Genomic DNA, 19,750 nt, shown 5'->3' with positions numbered 1-19,750 from the left:
GGTCCGCCTGCCTGAAGTGCACTGCACCCACTAAAACTGCTCCAGGGACCTGCATACTGCTGCGATGGACATGAGTATGACATTTGAGGCTGGCAAAAAATGTTTTTAAAGTGTTTTTTTTTAGGGTGGGAGGGGGTTAGTGACCACTGGGGGAGTCAGGGGAGGTCATCCCTGATTCCCTCCGGTGGTCATCTGGTCAGTTCGGGCACTTTTTTGGGACTTGGACCTGAAAAAAAAGGGAGCAAATAAAGCGGACCAAATTCTCGCCAGGGACGCCCTTCTTTTTTCCATTATTGGCCGAGGGCGCCCATCTCTTAACCACGCCCCAGCACGCCCCTGTCCTGCCTTCGCTACCCTTCCAACATGCCCCCGACAACTTCGGCCATACCGGCGACGGAAAGCAGTTGGGGATGCCCAAAATCGGCTTTCGATTATGCCGATTCTGGCGCCCCTGAGAGAAGGACACCCATCTCCCGATTTGTGTCAGAAGATGGGCGCCTTTCTCTTTCGAAAATGAGCTGGATAGTGTTATATGTCCTCTCACTTTTTATTTCCCCCCATTTACTTTTAATTTTAGTTTTTCGTTATTAATACTCCTGTACTACTAAATTTATGCTAAAATTTACCAATGCAGATATCTATTTTGTTGTTCTGTATGAAAAAATTGAATAAAAATACTAAGACTAAAAAAAAAATGAACTTTTTTTTCCTGTGCTTTATCTTCAAGCTAGCCCTGAGATTGGTATAAAGACGACATGTTAAGAGAAGACCTTAAAAAGGCACTGAAATCTAACACAGGATTTTGTTTTGTTTTTGTAAACTCATCTGAAGCAGGTCTGTTATTCAGTCATCGTGCATGTGTTTTGCATACCCACTGCACTGTCCTTTTAGCACACTGGTGGGAGCATGATTAGCACAGGAAAATCTTGAGTAGACTGCTGTGCTAAAGCCAGGGCTTTTTTTGTGGGGGTACTTGGGGGTACTGAGTACCGGCACCTTTTCCATTGTCTGCTAAAATTGACCCAAGGACCCCAAGTTTTAATGAAAGAGCTCAGGCTCAACACACCAATTCTGCCTTGTCATAGGTTCTGTGACTGGTTGCAGGGGGCCTGGCTATTGTGGGGTGGATCCCTCAGTGATCACCCCACCCTTGAAGGGTGGCCTAGCATTTGAGTACCAGCACTTTTTTCCCTAGAAAATATGCACTGGCTAAAGCACAGTGCACTTTACTGCATCATCCCCCATCTTTCTCCCGTCATTCATTGTTGGTTTACCCAGTGAAACAGTCATTCCTTGCTGTTTACTACCTTTACAATCCAGCATCATAACCAGCTATGTATATTGCATCCAGCACAGGGAAACTCAGTGGGTTACAAGCTTGCAGATAGTGAGAGTCCTCATAGCTTATTTTACGGACTTACCTTGTTATTAGAATAGCTGCATCTACTGATGGCATATTTTCTCTCCAGCTTGTGGACATCTCTAAATATTTATCATTCTTCCTGCCAAATTCCTCATGTTGCCATTTACAAAAGCTCTCTAGCATTTTTTCACCATGATGTCCAATGTACATCCCTGTCTGAAAATGAAGATTTCAACTTTATTATGAAATTTGACATTATAAATTAAATTACTCATTATAAAGCATCAGGTACCCAAGTGTTGTATAAGAAGTGCGCACTCTCTTTCTCTTTCTGTTTGGTATTCAATTTATGATAAGCAAGATCCTATTTATAAATATAAAGGTCAATATATGGCACATAATGTTTAAAAATATTAAGGTATTAGTGGACTTATTCAGGTAAGTCCCACCACTAACTATGGTCAATAAACTTGTATCAGCAAAGATTAAATGGTTAGAATCGATATTCAGTACTATTCAGTTAAACTAAAGACATACCCTGGAACTCTCTAAGCACAGTAAAATAAAGGCCAGTTTAAGATTATCAGATACAATCACCAACAAGCCCCACTCTTCCTTCGTGCAGGAAGTTCATTGCCTCCTATACTGTAGTCTTCCTTAGGTTTTTGCAGCCCAAATGCATGACCCTGCATTTTTTAGCATTAAATTTTAGCTGCCAAATTCTAGACCTTTCTTCAAGCTTAGTTAGATCTCTCCAGAGTGTTGCAAATTTCAACCAGCCAGCTTACAGGGGAAGACGAAGAGGATCTTCAGAGACCACCTGATTAGCAATCATAACTATACTGTCACCTGCTGGTGGGAAGGCAATAGTTCACTCCATCATGAACATCAGAGCCCGACAAAAGTCAGATGGCAAGCCGTCTCCATTTTGTAATGTATGATCTCCTAGCATATTCTTTTGAAAATGCTGGGAGAACCTTGCTATTGAGATAGACATGGGGAAGCCACTGCTGGGATTGGTAGTATGGAATGTTGCTTCTATTTGGGTTTCTGCAAGGTATCTGGGACCTGGATTGGCCACTATTGGAAACAGGATACTGGGCTACATGGACCACTGGTCTGACCCAGTATGGCTAGTCTTATGTTCTTATGTAACCTGACAAAGCTATTAAGAATCTGAAGAACAACGTTTTTAGTTGTGCATCCAGATTGAGGTCTACAAACTTGATGTTGGGTGAAATTATGTTTCTTGATTATCTGCATCAACTATTGGAGGAATTCCCAATCCAGATTGGTTCATTGATGGACTTCCCCTGAAACAGTAGGAACCAGATCTGTCTTAACCAAAAAGAGGATATAAGAATCGCAGTGCCTAGTTCTTTGATTTATATTGACAGAGGAAATTTTTTATAAAGGGCAACTAGTTAAAGTGCTTTTTAAGGCATCCATGTTGAGCCTATTTTATAAAGCAATTAGCCACCTATTGTCTTTACAAAATACTAGCATTAGTGGCAGACAAGGACATTTACACCACCCCTAAAGTAGGTGTAAATATCCTTACCAAAATTTGTTAATTACATGCATAAATTATAAAATTTTATAATCTATCCACATACATATATGTTCTACCCCAACTCTGCCCTACCATGTCTTCATAAAAGGGCTCTTAAATCTGTTCACATGCATTAGTAAAAAGACCCCTAAATCTTTATTATCCTATATAATAAAACTCACCCTCAACGTTCTGAAGACTGATGTCACTTCCTTCAAGACGGGCTCGAAGGGTTCGTGGTGGTGAAGCCACCGAAATCGCCAAGTCTCGGGACCCCGCCCTCGCGTCAAACATGATGACGTCGAGGGCGGAGCAATGGTGTCACACACCGAGGGCAGAGCAATGGCGTATGGTGCATTCAGGAGGTGCGGAGCAATGGCATCAGAACGACGAAGGGGTCGGCAGGTAGGGAGGGAGGGAGAAGGGGGGGTGTTGGGAAGGAAAACCTTGCTAGCGCCCGTTTTATTTGCTCCAGAAACAGGCCTCTTTTACTAGTTGCTTATATGTTCTGCTTTTATTTAAAGTTATTTCAAGTTGTTATAATAAGATCTTGTACACTTTTTTCTAAATTGTACTTGTTATACTCTTACTCCAAAATCTTAATTAAAAACATTTTTTAAAAAGCACAAAGTCTATTTTCAAGAAATTCTAGGTGTCTTATGGATCACTAACAGGCATATTTTCAAAGCACTTTGGGAGGCTAAGTTCCATAGGTTTCTATGGAACTTTGGGAGGCTAAGTGCTTTGAAAATGAGCTTGTAAGTTATCCGTATTAGTAGATACACTTCTAGCCTGAAAATAAACACCATTAGGCTAATTTTCGAAAGAGATGGACGTCCATCTTTCGACATAAATAGGAACATGGACGTCCAAATCGGTATAATCGAAACCCGATTTTGGACGTCTCCAACTGCAGTCTGTCAGAAGGATGTCCAGATCTCAAGGGGGCGTACCAGGGGTGTGTTCAAGGTGGGACTTGAGCGTTCCTAAGACATGGACGTCTTTCAGCAATAATGGAACAAAACAAAGACGTCCAAGACTAAAACTTAGATGTTTTGAGCTAGACTTCTTTTTATAACAAACAGCTGCCGTGAGACTTGAACCCACTTCCCCAGGATCAAAACCTGCTGCACTAACCATTAGGCTATTCCTCTACTCTACACAAGAGGTGCCCCAAAATGACCAGATGAGCACTGGAGGGACACTGGGATCACCTCCCCTTACTCCCCCAAATCACAAAACATTTTTCCAAACAGCACTTTCAAAAGGAAAAGATAGACTTTTTTTTTGTAGAAAATGACCTTTCCTGTTCTGATTTTGGACGTTCAGACTTAGATGTCATAATCAAAAAATGCCCGTTCTGTATTTGACTTGCCCAAAGTCTCAAGCAGCAGCAGTGGGAGTTGAACCCATGTTGCAAGGATCAAAGCCTGCTGCACTAACCAATAAGCCACTCCTCCTCTGTTTTGGACAAATTGCATTTGGACGTTTTTTGTTCAAAAATGGACCAAAGCCAAAGATATCCAAATCACAAGACGTCTTTGGTATTTTCAAAATGAAAAATGGACATCCATCTTTTTTCAAAAATGACCTTCTCCCCGCCTCCGAATTTGGATATCTTTGTAAAACGTCCAAATTCCGATTTAGACGTTTCTTTCGAAAATGCCCCTCCATGTGACTCACACTAACCCACTCTAGTTTCCAAAAGAGCAAGTCTATTATCTACATCCACCAACTTGTCCACAGTTTGTTGCGAAAAATTACAAAGAAATACACAGTAAACTATTACTTTCAAGACAGGAGATTATGAAGGCACGTACCAATGCATGCAATGAGGAAAAGTCCAGAAAATAGCTAACAGCACAAAGACAACAAAGCCAATAAAAACCTAATTTTAGTTTGTCTGCCTTGAAGACCCTTTTATTTTTGGAGGCATTTGTGGGCCAATAATCAGAAGCAAATGCAGGTGCTAGAGGCTGTTAGCGCCATACTAGCACCTGCGTTTGCTACCGCCCCATGATCAGAGCCCCCAAGCGCGTGAAACAATGCGCTTGCAGGCTCTGAATGCAACTAGCATGCAAATGAATGCAAAACAGGGTTCTTAGCACAAGTAGTATGCAAACTTATTCCTCCCCGATGATCAGAAACCAGAACACCAAACATTGGACCGCTGGCTGAGGCAAACACTACGCCAGCTCGGAGCTGACGTTAGGGTTTGCAGACCACTAGAGAGGAATGTTGAGAGCTGTTCAGCATGCATTTGCATGCTAGCAGGCCCCCCATTCTCCCCAAATGCAGCAGCCCACGCTCCCCCCCCTGCAGGAAGAATCCTGACTTGACACCCCCCCATGACACAGGGGGTGGAGGTCTGGTGGACCTGCAGTCCCCCCGACCCCACCTCCCAACACAGGTTTGGGGGGCTGGAGATCCAGTGGGTCTCCAGCCTCCCTAACCCCCCTTGGGGCCCGGGTGGCCCAGTAGGTCACGAGTCGATCCCCTCTCCACCCCACCCTTGGTGGTCTTAGCGGCCCTTCCCCCCCCCCCCCCACTACCTTTGGTGGAGGAGGGAAGTGGCCTCCTTCCTCTTCCATCGGCGCTGCCTCGAAAATGGCAGCACCCGGCCCTGTCCAGTACATCCTGGGATGCGCTGGGCTTCTGGGCAGGGCTGGGAGCCGCCATTTTCAAGGCAGCACTGATGGAAGAGGAAGGAGGCCACCTGCCTCCTCCACCGAAGGTAGAGAGTGGGGAAGGGCTGCTAAGACCACCAGGGATGGGGTGGGGGAAGGGATCGACTCGCAGCCCACTGGGCCACCAGGGCTCTATTCATGGGAGGGGATGCCGGGGGGGGGGGGGGAGTTAGGGGGGCTGGAGATCTCCAGCCCCCCGTGTCGCTCGAATCGGGGTGGGAGTACACGGGGGTCTGGTGGTCCCATGGACCTCCAGCCCCTGTGTTTGACAGGTCTGGGCTTTTGACAGCCTACACCTGTCAAACAAGTGTGGGAAAATATAGACCTGTCAAACAAGTGCGGAAGGATTGTGCCCAAGCACATGCTCAGACACTATCCTCCCACACTTTTATCCTATGATGAGAGTGAATAGCATGCTTAAATTTGCATGCTATTATCTCTGATCATAGGGGTGGTAAAGCCCCGCTCTGTTCCAGCGCTATTTTTAGAGCGCTGTTTGGAGCAGCGCGGGGGTTTTGATCATCTTCCCATCGGTGAGCAAATTAGGCATGCTACGGTGTCTGGGGAATGAGGTCCATCATCTGTTTCGTAGGTTTGTTTTGAGAACTTCTAGTATTGGCTGTGTGACACTGATTCTTTGAGTGTATTGCCTTTAGCTCTATTTTCTCTATCCTGTCAAAAATGATGTTCTTTTCAACCCTTGCGAATTGACTTTTCTATTGTAAACCGCTCTGTTATGGCTATAGCATGAAAAGCAGTATGTCAAGACTAATAAACCTACCTACTAATGTAATAATATCTGTTGTGTTATTTTCCTTCTTGTCCTCGGGAGGGGGGGGGGGGGGGGGGAGGTTAAATAATATATCTGTAGCCTACGACTGTTCTCTTTATTCCATATTTAAAAGCCAAACTAATGAGAAAAAGAAAGCAGAAAGCCCTAATGATATTTCACCTCACTAGATACTAAAAGTGAATATTATATGAGAAATCAGGAGCACATTTGCAGTTCAATATGTGTATTCCCCATTTTAAAAATGAACAAGTAATGTAAGTTTTGAGTACTTCTTTAATGCTCTAATTGGCTTCACTATATGCATAGCACATTAAAAAAAACATTAGTGGAGAAAAAGCCTTGTGACCTGGATTGGCCACTGTTAGAAACAGGATAACGGCTAGATGAACCACTGGTTTGACCTAGTATGGCTATTCTTATGTTCTTAGGCCAAATATAAATAAAGCAACATACTAATAGTTTTTTTTCACAGACACAAAATGGGAGAAGCCCTCTAATACAAAGTGGGCAACCAGCTTTTTTTGTTTTGTTTTTAAACACACAGGGCCATATTAGTGGATTGTACTTGAACCAGAGGCCAGGATCCATGGAGCTCCAGTTACAGAGCAGCAAGGAGGAAGAGAGTTATCCTACATCAGGGAAGCAGGAGAGAAATAAGTTCTCTGATGATCATTAAAAAAAAAAAGGACAAGAAGCTATATATTAAAAAAAAAACCCAGACAAAAACAAATTCCCTTCCATAGTACAGACAAACCTCAGACAAAGGTTTTGAAAAAATTGCAGGAAAAAAAACACACCATAGATGAGAAAGGATAAATGTGAGTTTATTTTTAAATATTTTCTTATCTGGGATGGTCCTACCAGGCTTTATTTAAAATTTGTGTCCTCAGACATTTACTATATGAAAAGATCTTCTGCTCCTACTCATGCCCTGGTTCCAAACCATATTAACTATCCTAGTTCCCTATACAATCTGAAATGCTCCTCTTTAAGAAGGTTGCATATCATTCAAAACTCAACACTTAAGATACTTTCTAAGACCCAGAAATATGAACATGTCACCTCATTCTTCACTAAATACTGGTGGCCAATTCTTTTTAGGCTCAAATTTTACAAATCTTGTAAACTCACCATGCCTCCCATAGTGGAATCCCTTTATACCTAGCAAGATTAATTATGCCCACAGCTCTCTCACAGGCTTTAAACTCATCCCAAGGATTTCACGTAATCCTTCTGACACTCATCTTGTCAACCTTTTAATATTTAGCCCCCTTCTTTTGTGACAGGTTGCCCAATGATCTCAGGCTTTTCACCCATACTATCTGAAATTTAAGGTCAGACTAAAAACATGGTTCTTTTCTCAAGGTCTTCCTAAGTTAACACTCTATCCTTGTGTCCTTCTGTGGTGTTTTTGTTTCCTTGGGTTTAACAGATCCTGCTGGTCATCTGGCCTTTGTTTTTTTGTTTTTGTTTTTTTTATTGCCTTTGGCTTACCAGCCGTCCCATTGTGTCATTTTCCTCTCTTATGTTTGCATCACTCATTTTATTACTTTACCACCTTGATGTTGCTTGAAAAGGCAGTTAAAAGATAAATGTTTAATTTATTTGATTAAGTCTCTGTTATAAACTAGGACACTATGCAAATTTCATTCTCCTCCCCTCTCATTCTGACTCTCCTTTTTTCTTATCCCCAGTTTCTCTCTTACCCTATTATTATTATTAGCATTTGTATAGCGCTACCAGACGCACACAGCGCTGAACACCTGATACAAAGAGATAGTCCCTGCTCAAAAGAGCTTACAATCTAAATAATACAGACAGACAAGACAGTTACGGGTGAGGGAATTAATGGGAGCTAAAAAGCAGCAGTGAAAAGGTGGGTTTTCAGTATAGATTTGAAAACAGGTAGAGATGGAGCTAGACGTATAGGTCCAGGAAGTCTATTCCAGGCATAAGGTGCCGCGAGAGAAAAGGATCGAAGCCTGGAGTTAGCAGTGGAGGAGAAGGGGGACGACAAGAGAGATTTGTCCAGCGAGCGGAGTTGACGGGGAGGAATGTAGGGAGAGATGAGAGTGGAGAGGTAATGGGGGGGGGGCTGCAGAATGGATGCATTTAAAGGTCAGTATGAGAAGTTTAAACTGAATGCGGAAGCAGACAGGGAGCCAGTGAAGTGACTTGAGGAGCGGGCTAGTATGGGTATAACAATTCTGGCAGAAAATAAGTCGTGCCACAGAATTTTGGACAGATTGGAGAGGAGAGAGATGGCTGAGCGGAAGACCAATGAGAAGTAAATTGCAATAGTCCAAGCGAGAGGTGACAAGGATGTGGATAAGGGTTGTGGCAGCATATTCAGAAAGGAAGGGGCGAATTTTGCTAATATTGTAAATAAAAAAACAACAGTCACAGTTATCCCCTCCAGTGTGGGCTGCACAACTAGACAGTATTTCATGCTTTTGTGGCCACAGACAGCTCCGCTTCCTCTAAGACCACAGCAGAAGACAGTGCCTCCTCCCAAATAGCCTGTACAGCCAAAAACAGTGCTTCCTCCTTCAGTGACTATGTGAAGGAACTCAGTACTACTTTCTTGTGGCCCAAGAGGCTGAAGACAGCACTGTCTCTTCCTCCAGAGCCTGCTGCTGCAACTTTGTGGCTACCCTGACCACGTCATCATCAAATGCCCATAATACCCACTGATGTAGAAGACTCAAGCGCATGGACCATTGATGTGGTCATCGGAGAAGCCACAGAGTTATAGCATCAGTGGGTGAAAATAAAGCAATTTTACCTACAGCAAGTGGGGTTATAAAAAAATGACCCAATGGGCGGGTTTTTGGACCATAGGCTGTAGTTTTCCCTCCCCTGCTCTAATAGCTCAGGCCCTATAATGTAATAAAGTTTGTTCCCACATCTTTTCCTGGCCTCTAACGCAATATATGAAATACTAGCCGTTGAGCCCGTAAAAACGGGCTAGTAAAGGAAGGGGGGGGGGGTTGAAAGGCCCCCCCTGGGGTTCCCTCCGCCACCCCTCCACCCGGGCCGGGTACCTGGCTTCACTATTCAAAGCGCCGGAACGCAGCACACAGCTCATCTGAGCTGCCGTCGGCCTTCCTTCTTCTCTGCGTGTGTTCCGCCCTCGTGTGACGTAACATCGGCGAGGGCGGGACACAGGCAGGTAAGGAAGGCCAACGGCAGCTCAGATGAGCTGTGTGCTGCGTTCCAGCGGTTTGAATATTGAAGCCAGGTACCCGGGCCGGGTGGAGGGTGGGTGGTGGCGGCGGCGACTCCGGGTGGGTGGGTGGAGAGGTAGCAACAACCCTGGGGGGGGGGGGGAGCAGTGGCGACGGCGGTTTCCTCACTCGCAGGTGCGCAGGTTCCCTCTCTGTTCCGCCCCCGTCATCACGTACTGATGCGGGGGCGGGACAGAGAGGGTCTCTACTGCGCATTTGCGAGTGAGTACGCCTCTTGCCATTTATATGTTTGATGGTCCACCCAACTGCAATGTCTTCTCATTTTACAGCACATCAAAATGATGCTCATATATTCTCTTAACATCCTCATTAGCCAAGCTTTTTTCCTCAAACTAGCCAATGAATTAGAAAACCTTAGTGAATCAGACCTTATGTGCTAATTTACAGTATTTCGATACAACAAAAAAACAGCACAAAAATAAAGCCGATAGATCTATACATAACCTATCAGAAGTTTCCCAGTTTACTACATTCATAAAAATAATTTAATTTATGCTTATGAGACCATAATATACTGTCAGGATACATACACCCCACAATTATACAGAAGGGAATGAGACTCAACTTATATCCAAGTATACAACAGTCCCATTTAAAAAAAAAGTTAGCATCAATACAGTAAATTGAGAGATTACAATATTCTATATGGGAAGGACATTTTTCAGAAGCATTTACATGAATAAAACACTTACCGAAGTAGAATGCAGTATTTGAACATTGTCCCTCCCAAAAAAAGCTGAAAGGTATGCATACTGTTTTACAACTCATCTACTTTTAAGCCATATTTCAGTGAGATGTTCCAGATGGCATCAGAAATAATGTGGGTACATTGTATTTCTAAGTTTGAATGTATTATTCTTCAGAGAAAATTTACTTGAAAACAAGCAGGTGCAAAAGCCCACAGAAAATTATACCCATGACAGTTTTCTAAGGGAAAGTACACAACAACTTTGCATTAAAAAAAATCTGGTACAAAATTCATAGGTCCTTGAGGTCATTTTCCACCTAGATGTAAAGTATTTGAATGATCTTTTTATAATTAAAGAGTAATGGGCATGGCATAATACAATAATCTCTTACTGGTGTCTCATGAAGTAAAACCAGCTTAGTCACAAGAAGATTCATTTGAACTCCAAGACTCTTGTGTTGGAAGAGGTTGAAAACCTAAAAAGAAATAGAAAAGCAAGATTCAATTCAACTACATACAACATTAAAAACTCCAAGACAACTTTATATTCTAATCAAGGAGGGGAAAAAAAACCATATACTGGAGTTTCTGCAGTAATCCCCCATCTCATTGACATTAAGTACATGAATTAATGTTTCCCTTCTTCAATTAAGCACATGGAGGGCAGTAACCAGTAAGATAAAGACTCGCCTATTTAAAGTCTACAAAGAAAAGTAGGCACCAACTTTCCTTTATAGAACACTAGTAAAAAAGGCCCGTTTCTGACACAAATGAAACGGGTGCTAGCAAGGTTTTCCTCGGAGTGTGTATGTTTGGGAGAGTGTATGTGAGAGTGACTGTTTGAGAGTCAGAGTGAAAGAGTGAGTGTGTGAGAGAGAGAGTGAGTCTCTCCCTGAGCCCTGCCCTCCCAATCCATGGCCATCCATGTTTCTCTGTCACCTGCCCCCTCCATTCATCCCTATCCTGCATTTCCCCTCTCTGCCTGAGGCCTGCCCTGCAATCCATATCCATCCATGCCCATCTGTCCCCTCCATTCATCCCTATCCAGCAATTTCCCTCTCTCCCTGAGTCCTGCCCTCCCAATCCATGCTCCTCTGTCCCTTGCCCCCTCCATTCAACCCTTTTCAGCAATTTCCCTCTTTCCCTGAGCCCTGCCCTCCCAATCCATGCCCATCCATGCTCCTCTGTCCCCTGCCGCCTCCATTCATCCTTTTCCAGCAAGTCCCCTCTCTCCCTTCCATGGCCCCCCCTCGCATCCATGCTCCTCTCTCTCCCATGTCCCAGCCTGGCCCGCCCTCTTCCCCCCCCCCCCTTCGCATCCATGCCCCCCCCCTTCGCATCCATGCATCCCTTTATTGTTTTTTTTATTCTTTTTAACTTTACCTCCGTGGCGTTTCCGGCAGCGAAGCGTCAGGGAAGGAGGCGGCGCTCCCGACGTCTAGCTTTCCCTTCGCTGTGTTCCGCCTTTTTTTGAAGGCGGAACACAGCGAAGGGAAGGCTAGACGTCGGGAGCGCCGCCTCCTTCCCTGACGCTTCGCTTCCGGATTTGTTTAGACGCGAGGGCGGGGCAGAGACGGCTTGCTGGCTTGAAGGCTTCACACCACGAATCCACGAACCCTTCAGCCTGGGAGTGACGTCAGATGGCTTCATGGCTTCACGGCTTCACAGAACGTTGTCCTCAGAACGTTGAGGGTGCGTTTTATTATATTAGATTAGTGTTGCAACAAAAATACCTGCATATATTTTAAGTGCAACCACTTATATCACAGTTGGTGTAAAGGTTCATGCCTAGATTGCTCAAAAGTGTGCATAAAGCAAAGTTACTTACCTGTAGCAGGTGTTCTCCGAGGACAGAGGGCCAATTATTCTCCCAACAGTGTGATGTCATCTTTAAGAGGCCTTTGGCAGCATCCCACCGTGCATGAGTGGGTGCCTTCCCACCAGAGGTGCGAGTGTGGGACCAGCAGTCAAATGACATAGCTGGAAAAGACAACTTCAAGGGGAGGGTTTATGAGAATGATTTACCTGCTGTTGTCGGAGGACACCTGCTACAGGTAAGTAACTTTGCTTTCTCCGTGGAAAAGCAGGCTCCATCTTCTCACAACTGGGAATTTCTAGTTATCAGGTTCACCTACAACAAAAATACTAGGACAATAGGGACTTGCAACAGCAAAGAAGTACATGGAATAGAATCCTTTCCCTTCTTGCCCTTGGTGGCTACTGTGGTGTTGGTGCCTGAAAAAAATTGGTTAATGAGAAGGATCTTCAAAAATAAGGAAAAGACTTTTTTGGGATTGAAAATTCAAGTTTTTCTGGATGTTTCTCGAGACACCCAGAAGAGATGTCAGCAATTCCTATCAATGAAGCCAGGTGTTCTTTAGCTGGGGGGCTACTTTCTTTTTACATTATCCATGTAAATGTGTAATCAGATACCAATCAATTAAATATGTTTTTTTTATGACCATCCCATCTTACTGCTTTCTTTTCAACTAAATGGATCACTGGGGGGTAATTTGTACCTAGTGCCTAATGATTAGCTCTCTTTTTCTTTGGTGAATAGGAATTCAGTGACATGTTAGGTAATCTGCCTTTACTATTTTTTCTTTAAATTAGAACTTCCATTGATTGTAATCTTGGATTCAAATATGTGGACGAGTAGGATTGGCATATGATTTTCCCTTTTTTGTTTTATTTAGTTTTGAAGTAATGTAAAATGTTAAATCATACTTTTCTGTACAAGTATCATCTTGCTTGATAAATTTTAGAATTGGAAGAAAAGGGCAACCAAAATGATACAGGGGATGGAACTCCTCTCACATGAGGAAAGGCTAAAAAGGTTAGCACTCTTCAAGCTTTGAAAAGAGACAGTTAAGGAGGGATATGATAGAGGTCTACAAAATACTGAGTGGTGTACAAAGGATAAAAGTGAATCGATTTTTTACTGTTTCAAAAAAATACAAAGACTAGGGGACACTCAATGCAGTTACATGGTCATACTTTTTTCACTCAATGATTAGTTAAGCTCTGGAACCTATTGCCAGAGGATGTGGATACAGTGGTTAGCATATCTGGATTTTAAAAAGGTAAACAAGTTCCTGGAGGAAAAATCCACAGTCTGCTATTGAGAGAGAAATGGGGGAAGCCACTGCTTGCCCTGGGATAAGTAACATGGAATCTTGCTACTATTTGAGTTTCTGCCAGGTACTTGTGACCTGGATTGGCCACTGTTGGAAACAAGATACTGGGCTATATGGACAATTGGTCTGACCCAGTATATCTGTTCTTATGACACTAAGGGGAACAAAAAAAAAATGAAAAGAATGAAGAATGAATTTTTCCTTGGTGCCGCAGGAAAGGCACCAAGGAAAAATTAAACTAAACGCACTGAAAACAGACCAAAACCTTGATCTTTCTCTGTGGAAAAACGAAGACTGCTTGTTCCACGCTCACACATCAGGCAAGAAGGTACCTGTGCATGCGCGGTGGGATGCTGTCAAAGGCCTCTTAAAGAGAGAGTGCTGGGCAGATTCTTTTTGTGACAAGACAGGGTCTGCTTGTCCTCAGAGTAATTATAAAATACCAGAATTTGCATGCATAACTGTGTGCCTCTCTCATGCTCAGTCCAGACTCTGCCCATGTGTACACTCACCTTTCAACTACAAACCATTGCATTCAGGAGCCATTTTATAGAATAGCGTGTAGCCAGAATACTAGTACAGTGGCAATCCGCTTAAGTGCAAGGGTCTGGGACCAAAGAAATACATGCATTTAACCAGAGCGTGCACTTAACCGTTGTGACCCAAAGAAGCTTGACATCTGATAAACATATGTACAGTACTGTTAATTATATGTACAGTATACAGTCTCCGTTAACTGACGTTAGGCTTACTTGAAGTAATCAGTCACAGTCCTCTGTACACTCTTGTGTCTGCAAGTTCCATAGACTTCGTCTGCCAGACGGTAAAACTGTCATAGCACTGACATCCAGTGGCCTCAAGATAGGCCCGAACGGTGTTGAGATTCTCCAGTGCTCTTGCAAAAGTGACAGGAGGTTGTTGAATTTTGTCAGCATGTGCCTCGCTGCTCATTTCATAATCTGTTTCATCATCAGCCGTTGCCTGCATGTAGGCGCATATCTCAACATCATTGCTGTCGTCAGCTGTTTGTAGATCGTAATCAACAGCTGCGTAGTGATGAAACTCCTCTTCAGTAACACCAGCTGGGATGTCAATAGCCTGTTCATCTGACACGTTTGCAACAGCTGCATCTGTTTCATCCCTCTCCACATCCTTAACAAAGCTAAGTGTACACTCTAACAACTTTCTTTCGCTTATTCTGCCTGTGGCAGTTAAACAATGAGATTTCAAATTTATCGCCCCTTTGTCACGTGCCAATCGGCTTCCATATTCCGTGCGTGCGCTTATGCGGAGTCTTTACTGCAAAGGAGCAGTCTTAAACCATGCATATAAGCGAATCTTGCACTTATCAGTGGTGCGCTAAGCCGAAGTTTGTCCCCATAGAAATTGATGGTGCCAAAAACGGGACCGAAGTACGGCATGCAGTTAAACAGAGCATGCGCTTATCCGACATGCACTTAAATGGAGTGCACTGTATTACGTCTGATCATAAGCTTTCACTGAACTTAGCTAAGACTGAAATCATGTACTGTATATAAGGAAGTCTTTAGACCATTCCCTAACATCTGTGTTAAAATATCATGGAGTCACGTTTACAGTGAAATCTTGTCTTCGTAACCTTCGTGTCATGTTTGATTCCAATCTCACAATGCAGAATCAGGTCGATCATGTAATTTCAACATCTTTTTTTCAACTCCATCTTTTACGTAAGTTAAAAAGTACGGTGCTCGCAGAGCCTGGTGTTGACTAGGATTGATTATTGCAATTCAATATATCTAGGAATGTAATCTGCCAAACTCCAGGCTTTGCAAGTCATCCAAAATACAGCTGCACATTTGATTATGGGAGTATCAAAAGCTACTCAAATCACTCCTATTTTGAAGGAGTTACACTGGTTGCCAGTTGTGTAAAGGATGAATAGTTATTTTGTTAATAGTATGATAATGTATGTGCCAAAACGTTCTTTGAGGTCTGAATCTGCTAAACAATTGTGGTGTTCATCTGCTACAGCATAGCATTATGCTGAAACCTGGAATCATACTTTATCTATTGCAGCACCTTCAATGTGGAATAAGCTTCCTGGGTACCTAAGACATTGTGTAAATGTGCAGCAATTAAAAAAAAAACTTTCAAGACTCACTTTTATAAAAGCCTTTTTAGAGGGATAAGACTCTTGTGATAGTTATAATTTTGCAGAAAGTGTTACCTATGTTAATTGTGAGTGTATAATTTTTTAACAGTATATATGTAACTGTAACCTGCTTTGGTTAAAACGGGATATAAATTCTAAAATAAATAAATACGTGCACACGTGTGTATATTCCAATATTCTCGATATTTATGTGTGTTCTTGGCACCTACATGTTGGAGCCCTCCTCTGTTTTCTGAGCCCCTGCGTACTGTCATGTCACCATGGCCCTGGCACCACCAAGGGACCCTGGGGGACAAGGCTGCCCCAAGCTTTCCTTCTGCACTTTCCCTACAGGACGCTTCAGCAGGACCTCACTAAATATAGCCAACACATGCAGTTACTAAACAGCTTTAGTTAACATGGACTCATGTAAAAACCAAAAGTCTCCCCTCACAGTTTTGGGGTTTCACTCCTTAATCCTGAAACCTAGACATTGTAATTCCATTTAGCTTTACAGGATTTTCTCCTTTTCCCAACCATTTTAGCTTAACCTGCAGTAATGTAGTAACCACTTTCATCACCCTTAATCTCAAGTCTCCTTTTCTATATTCACTTTGCCACTTCCAAAATAAGAAGCAAGTTTTTTCACTAGCAATGATTTGTTGAAACATCGGCCATCATTTCACTCTTCTGCAGAATAAACCACTTCTCACCCCCATGGAAACACCTTTTCTCCAGATTAGAGACTGTCTAGTCCTTGGAACTTTCCTCCCCCTCTTCCTCTCAGGCTCCAACTATTCCCTGTAAATGCCTGTAGTAAGCCTTAGCACTAATGCCTGCATAGAGTGGACTCTCTTTCCTTCCTGGCAAATGGGACAGCCTGCCACAGAGTCTGGGAAGGGAACTCTGTCTCCAGCCCTCCTTCTTGGAGAACTACCTTTGTTCTGCCTTTCAAGACTTCAGGCTTTCTGTCCCCCTATGTCTCTCTCTACTTCTGGTCTGTGACTTCCCTTCCTGAGATCCATTAGAGCAAACTCTGCCTCTGGCAGTCAGCAGTGTTAATTGATAATTGCTGCAGGTATGAGAGTTGCTGATGGAAAACACCCACCTCTTAGATTTGTGCAGCTGCTGTTGGGTAGCAGCAGGGGTGTAGCCACCAGGCCCACCCAATTTCGGGTCAGGCCCGCCCAGCAGCAAAGTTCCTGACAGCGATTCCATTCGCAGCGATTCCCACACGCTGCTTGCCGGCTGCCGCTCAATCTCCTTGCGCTACTAAGCGCTAACCCGGAAGTCTCTCCTCTGCAGGAGAGACTTCCGGGTTAGCGCTTAGTATCACGAGGATATTGTTGAGCGGCAGCCGGCAGGCAGCGTGTGGGAATCGCTGCGACTGGAATCACCGCCAGGAACTTTGCTGCTGGGCGGGCCTGCAAGGAGGGTGAGATGCTGCAGCTGCACAGGGGGGGAGGGGGGGGAAAGATGTCGCATGGGGGAGGGAAGGCGGGGGGGGGGGGGGACAGCAGCTGCACAGGGGGAAGGGAAGATGGAAAGATAGATGCTGCACAGGGGGGAGGGAAGATGGAAAGATGAGGCTTGGTTGGTGGGTGAGGGAGATGCAGCAAAGGGGTGGAGGGGTGAGGAAGGGAGAAGTCTTGGCTGTGTATGAGGTGGAGGGGAGGGACACATGCTGCATACAGAGGGGATAGGTGGGGAGGGGGAGAAAGGGTAGGCAAAGGGGTGGAGAGGGGGGAGAAACGGTGGGTATAGTGGTGGAGGGAGGGCAGAGCAGAGAAAATTTTGTGCCCACCCACTTTGGGCTCAGGCCCACCCAAAGCTGGCTGTCTGGCTACGCCACTGGGTAGCAGGCTTTCCCCAGGTTTCCTGCCAGCCTGGTTCTTCTGCTGACCTCACTGCTCCACTGCATCCTGGGACTTGTAGTTTCCCCACTTCTATGGTTACCATTTTTGTCCCCCCAAAAGGAGGACACATGCCCCGCCCCCTTTCACACCCACCCTGCCCCGTCATACCACACCCCCTGTCACACCCTCGCTCCACCCCCAGTCACGTTTTCCCCTCCCCCCTGTCACATACCCCGTCGCCCCCCCTCCCTGTCACCCCTCTCCCCTTACCTTACTACCCACTGCCCTGGTGGTCTAGTGACCTCTTCAGGGCAGGAAAGAGCCCCCTCTTTCCTGCCCGGAGCGCTGCCCTGCATGCACCCTTCTTGTTGGTGATCCTCGGCGCCGATTCAAAATGGCCACCGAGAGTTGAAGTGACCTCGCGAGACTTCAATTCTCGGCGGCCATTTTGAATTGGCGCCGAGGATCACAAACAGGAAGGATGCATGCAGGGCAGCACTCCGGGCAGGAAAGAGGGGGCTCTTTCCTGCCCCGAAGGCGGAAAAGGTCACTAGACCACCAGGGCACTAGTAAGTAAGGGGAGGGGAGGCTAGCAATCTGCCCGTTTGTCCGGATTTCTGGACAAACGGGCAGGCTGGCAAAACCCACCTGGTTGCCTGGACATGCCCTCAAAAAGAGGACATGTCCTGGTAAATCCGGACATATGATAACCCTACCCACTTCTTAAAGCAATATCCCCATTTTCTAATTTCCATCGATTTAAAAAGAGAAATAATATGGTTTGGTTTGCTTCAACTTCCTGAGAAGGACACACTAGTGCCTTATGACAGCATATATGCCAGGGTGGTTTTAAGTGCCTACTTCCACTATAAAATGCACCTCTACATGCTGATGTCACTTACCCCCAATGATGACAATTTTCAAAAAGCCATTTACCTGCTTAAAATGGGCTTTTTGAATCTACCCACCATCCCCGTGGATAAACACACATCCTGCTGGTTGTTTGTGTGGCTATCAGGACCTACTGTACTGTTCGGCTTACAGCTGCTCTTCAGTGCTCCCAGAACATGCTGCCCTAGGCAAATGCCTAATCTGCCCAATAGTTACGTCAATCTGGTTATTACTTTATTTCCCCCATGTGCATGGCAGCAAAAATCCCCTATACTAATCAGCAGTTTCACTTCAGTACAGTTAGCATAGGGATTCACTCTCCACTCAAATCTGATGAACACAGAGTGGCCCTCTCTTGAACTGCCTTTCCCAGATAGCAGGTAGTCCCAATGAGGAGACATCCCCAAAGAACAGGAACCCTCCGCAGAGAATTTTCTCCGAGAACCCACCTCCCTTCATAGCATGACAATTTTCCATACCCTGTACATTTTTCTTAATGCTTCCCCCCATTGCTAGTCCAGAGAAGATAGATTTTCACCATCAGGCATGTACGCATTATCACGAAAAAGTATGCCCTCTTTGCAAATAGGGCATGCTATTTGCAGAGACAGTGCACTCTAATGTCAGAATAGCCACGAAACCCAAAGAAAAATTCCTAGAAACAACACAAAGGTTTTCTGGCTGCCCACCCCTACTAAACATAAAAAAACCCCTATCAATGAATTTTCAGCAGCACTATACAAAGAGCCACTGAAAATTCATACAGACTGCACCAGCACTTTCCAGAGAAAGCCAGGATGAAACAAAGGGTTCTCCGTACCTCTACAGATAGTCAGTGATAATGTTTAGCCACTGTGGGGAAAATTCTGCAACTGGGCACCTCCTTTTAGGCACCCTGATGAAGCACAGTCAGAACCTATTCTGTAATGGCATCTGGGCATCCAAGTTCCAGTACAGAATACCAACATAACTCGACATCGTCGCTCCTAGCATTTAGGCGCCCCCAGTTACAGCAGCTATAGACCTGGGATAGCTGTGGAATCTAGATGCAGCAAGGATGCACAAAATTTACAGTGTTCTATAAGATGGGCGCATAGGGGGAGATCTTACATATAGCACCTAAAAAATTGACGCTGATTTGTAGGCGCCGATTATAGAATACGATTAGTTGATATTTCAGCGCCTAAACCTACAAGAATCCATTTGCACCAACAAAAACATGGCGTAAATCTTGGCTTGTAGATTTAGGCATACTGGGCCATATTCTATAACTAGGCACCTAAATTTCGGAACGTCACAAAATGCCCGTTTCCCCGCCCATAGCATGCCCTTTTTTGCCTGTGTGCGTTAGCAATTCAGCGCACATTATAGAATATGCTTAGCGAGTTGTGCGCCTAAATTCTA

The 19,750-nt window shown here is 44.5% G+C and overlaps 1 protein-coding gene across 1 annotated transcript in view; it reads right to left on the bottom strand.

Annotated features, from left to right (window-relative positions):
* Positions 1–19,750, bottom strand: part of ADAMTS19 (ADAM metallopeptidase with thrombospondin type 1 motif 19) — a 269,857-nt gene that overhangs the window by 186,966 nt on the left and 63,141 nt on the right. The window contains exons 5-6 of the mRNA XM_030192330.1: positions 10,724–10,807; positions 1,422–1,579 (exon numbers count right to left, since the gene is read on the bottom strand). Coding sequence (XP_030048190.1) covers positions 1,422–1,579; positions 10,724–10,807 — 242 coding nt within the window. The remainder of the gene's footprint in view (positions 1–1,421; positions 1,580–10,723; positions 10,808–19,750) is intronic.

The sequence above is a fragment of the Microcaecilia unicolor genome, chromosome 2 (genome assembly GCF_901765095.1).
Source record: "Microcaecilia unicolor chromosome 2, aMicUni1.1, whole genome shotgun sequence".
Classification (NCBI taxonomy): domain Eukaryota; kingdom Metazoa; phylum Chordata; class Amphibia; order Gymnophiona; family Siphonopidae; genus Microcaecilia; species Microcaecilia unicolor.
Note: the sequence above shows the minus strand (reverse complement) of the source record. Positions and strands in the feature narration are given on the sequence as shown.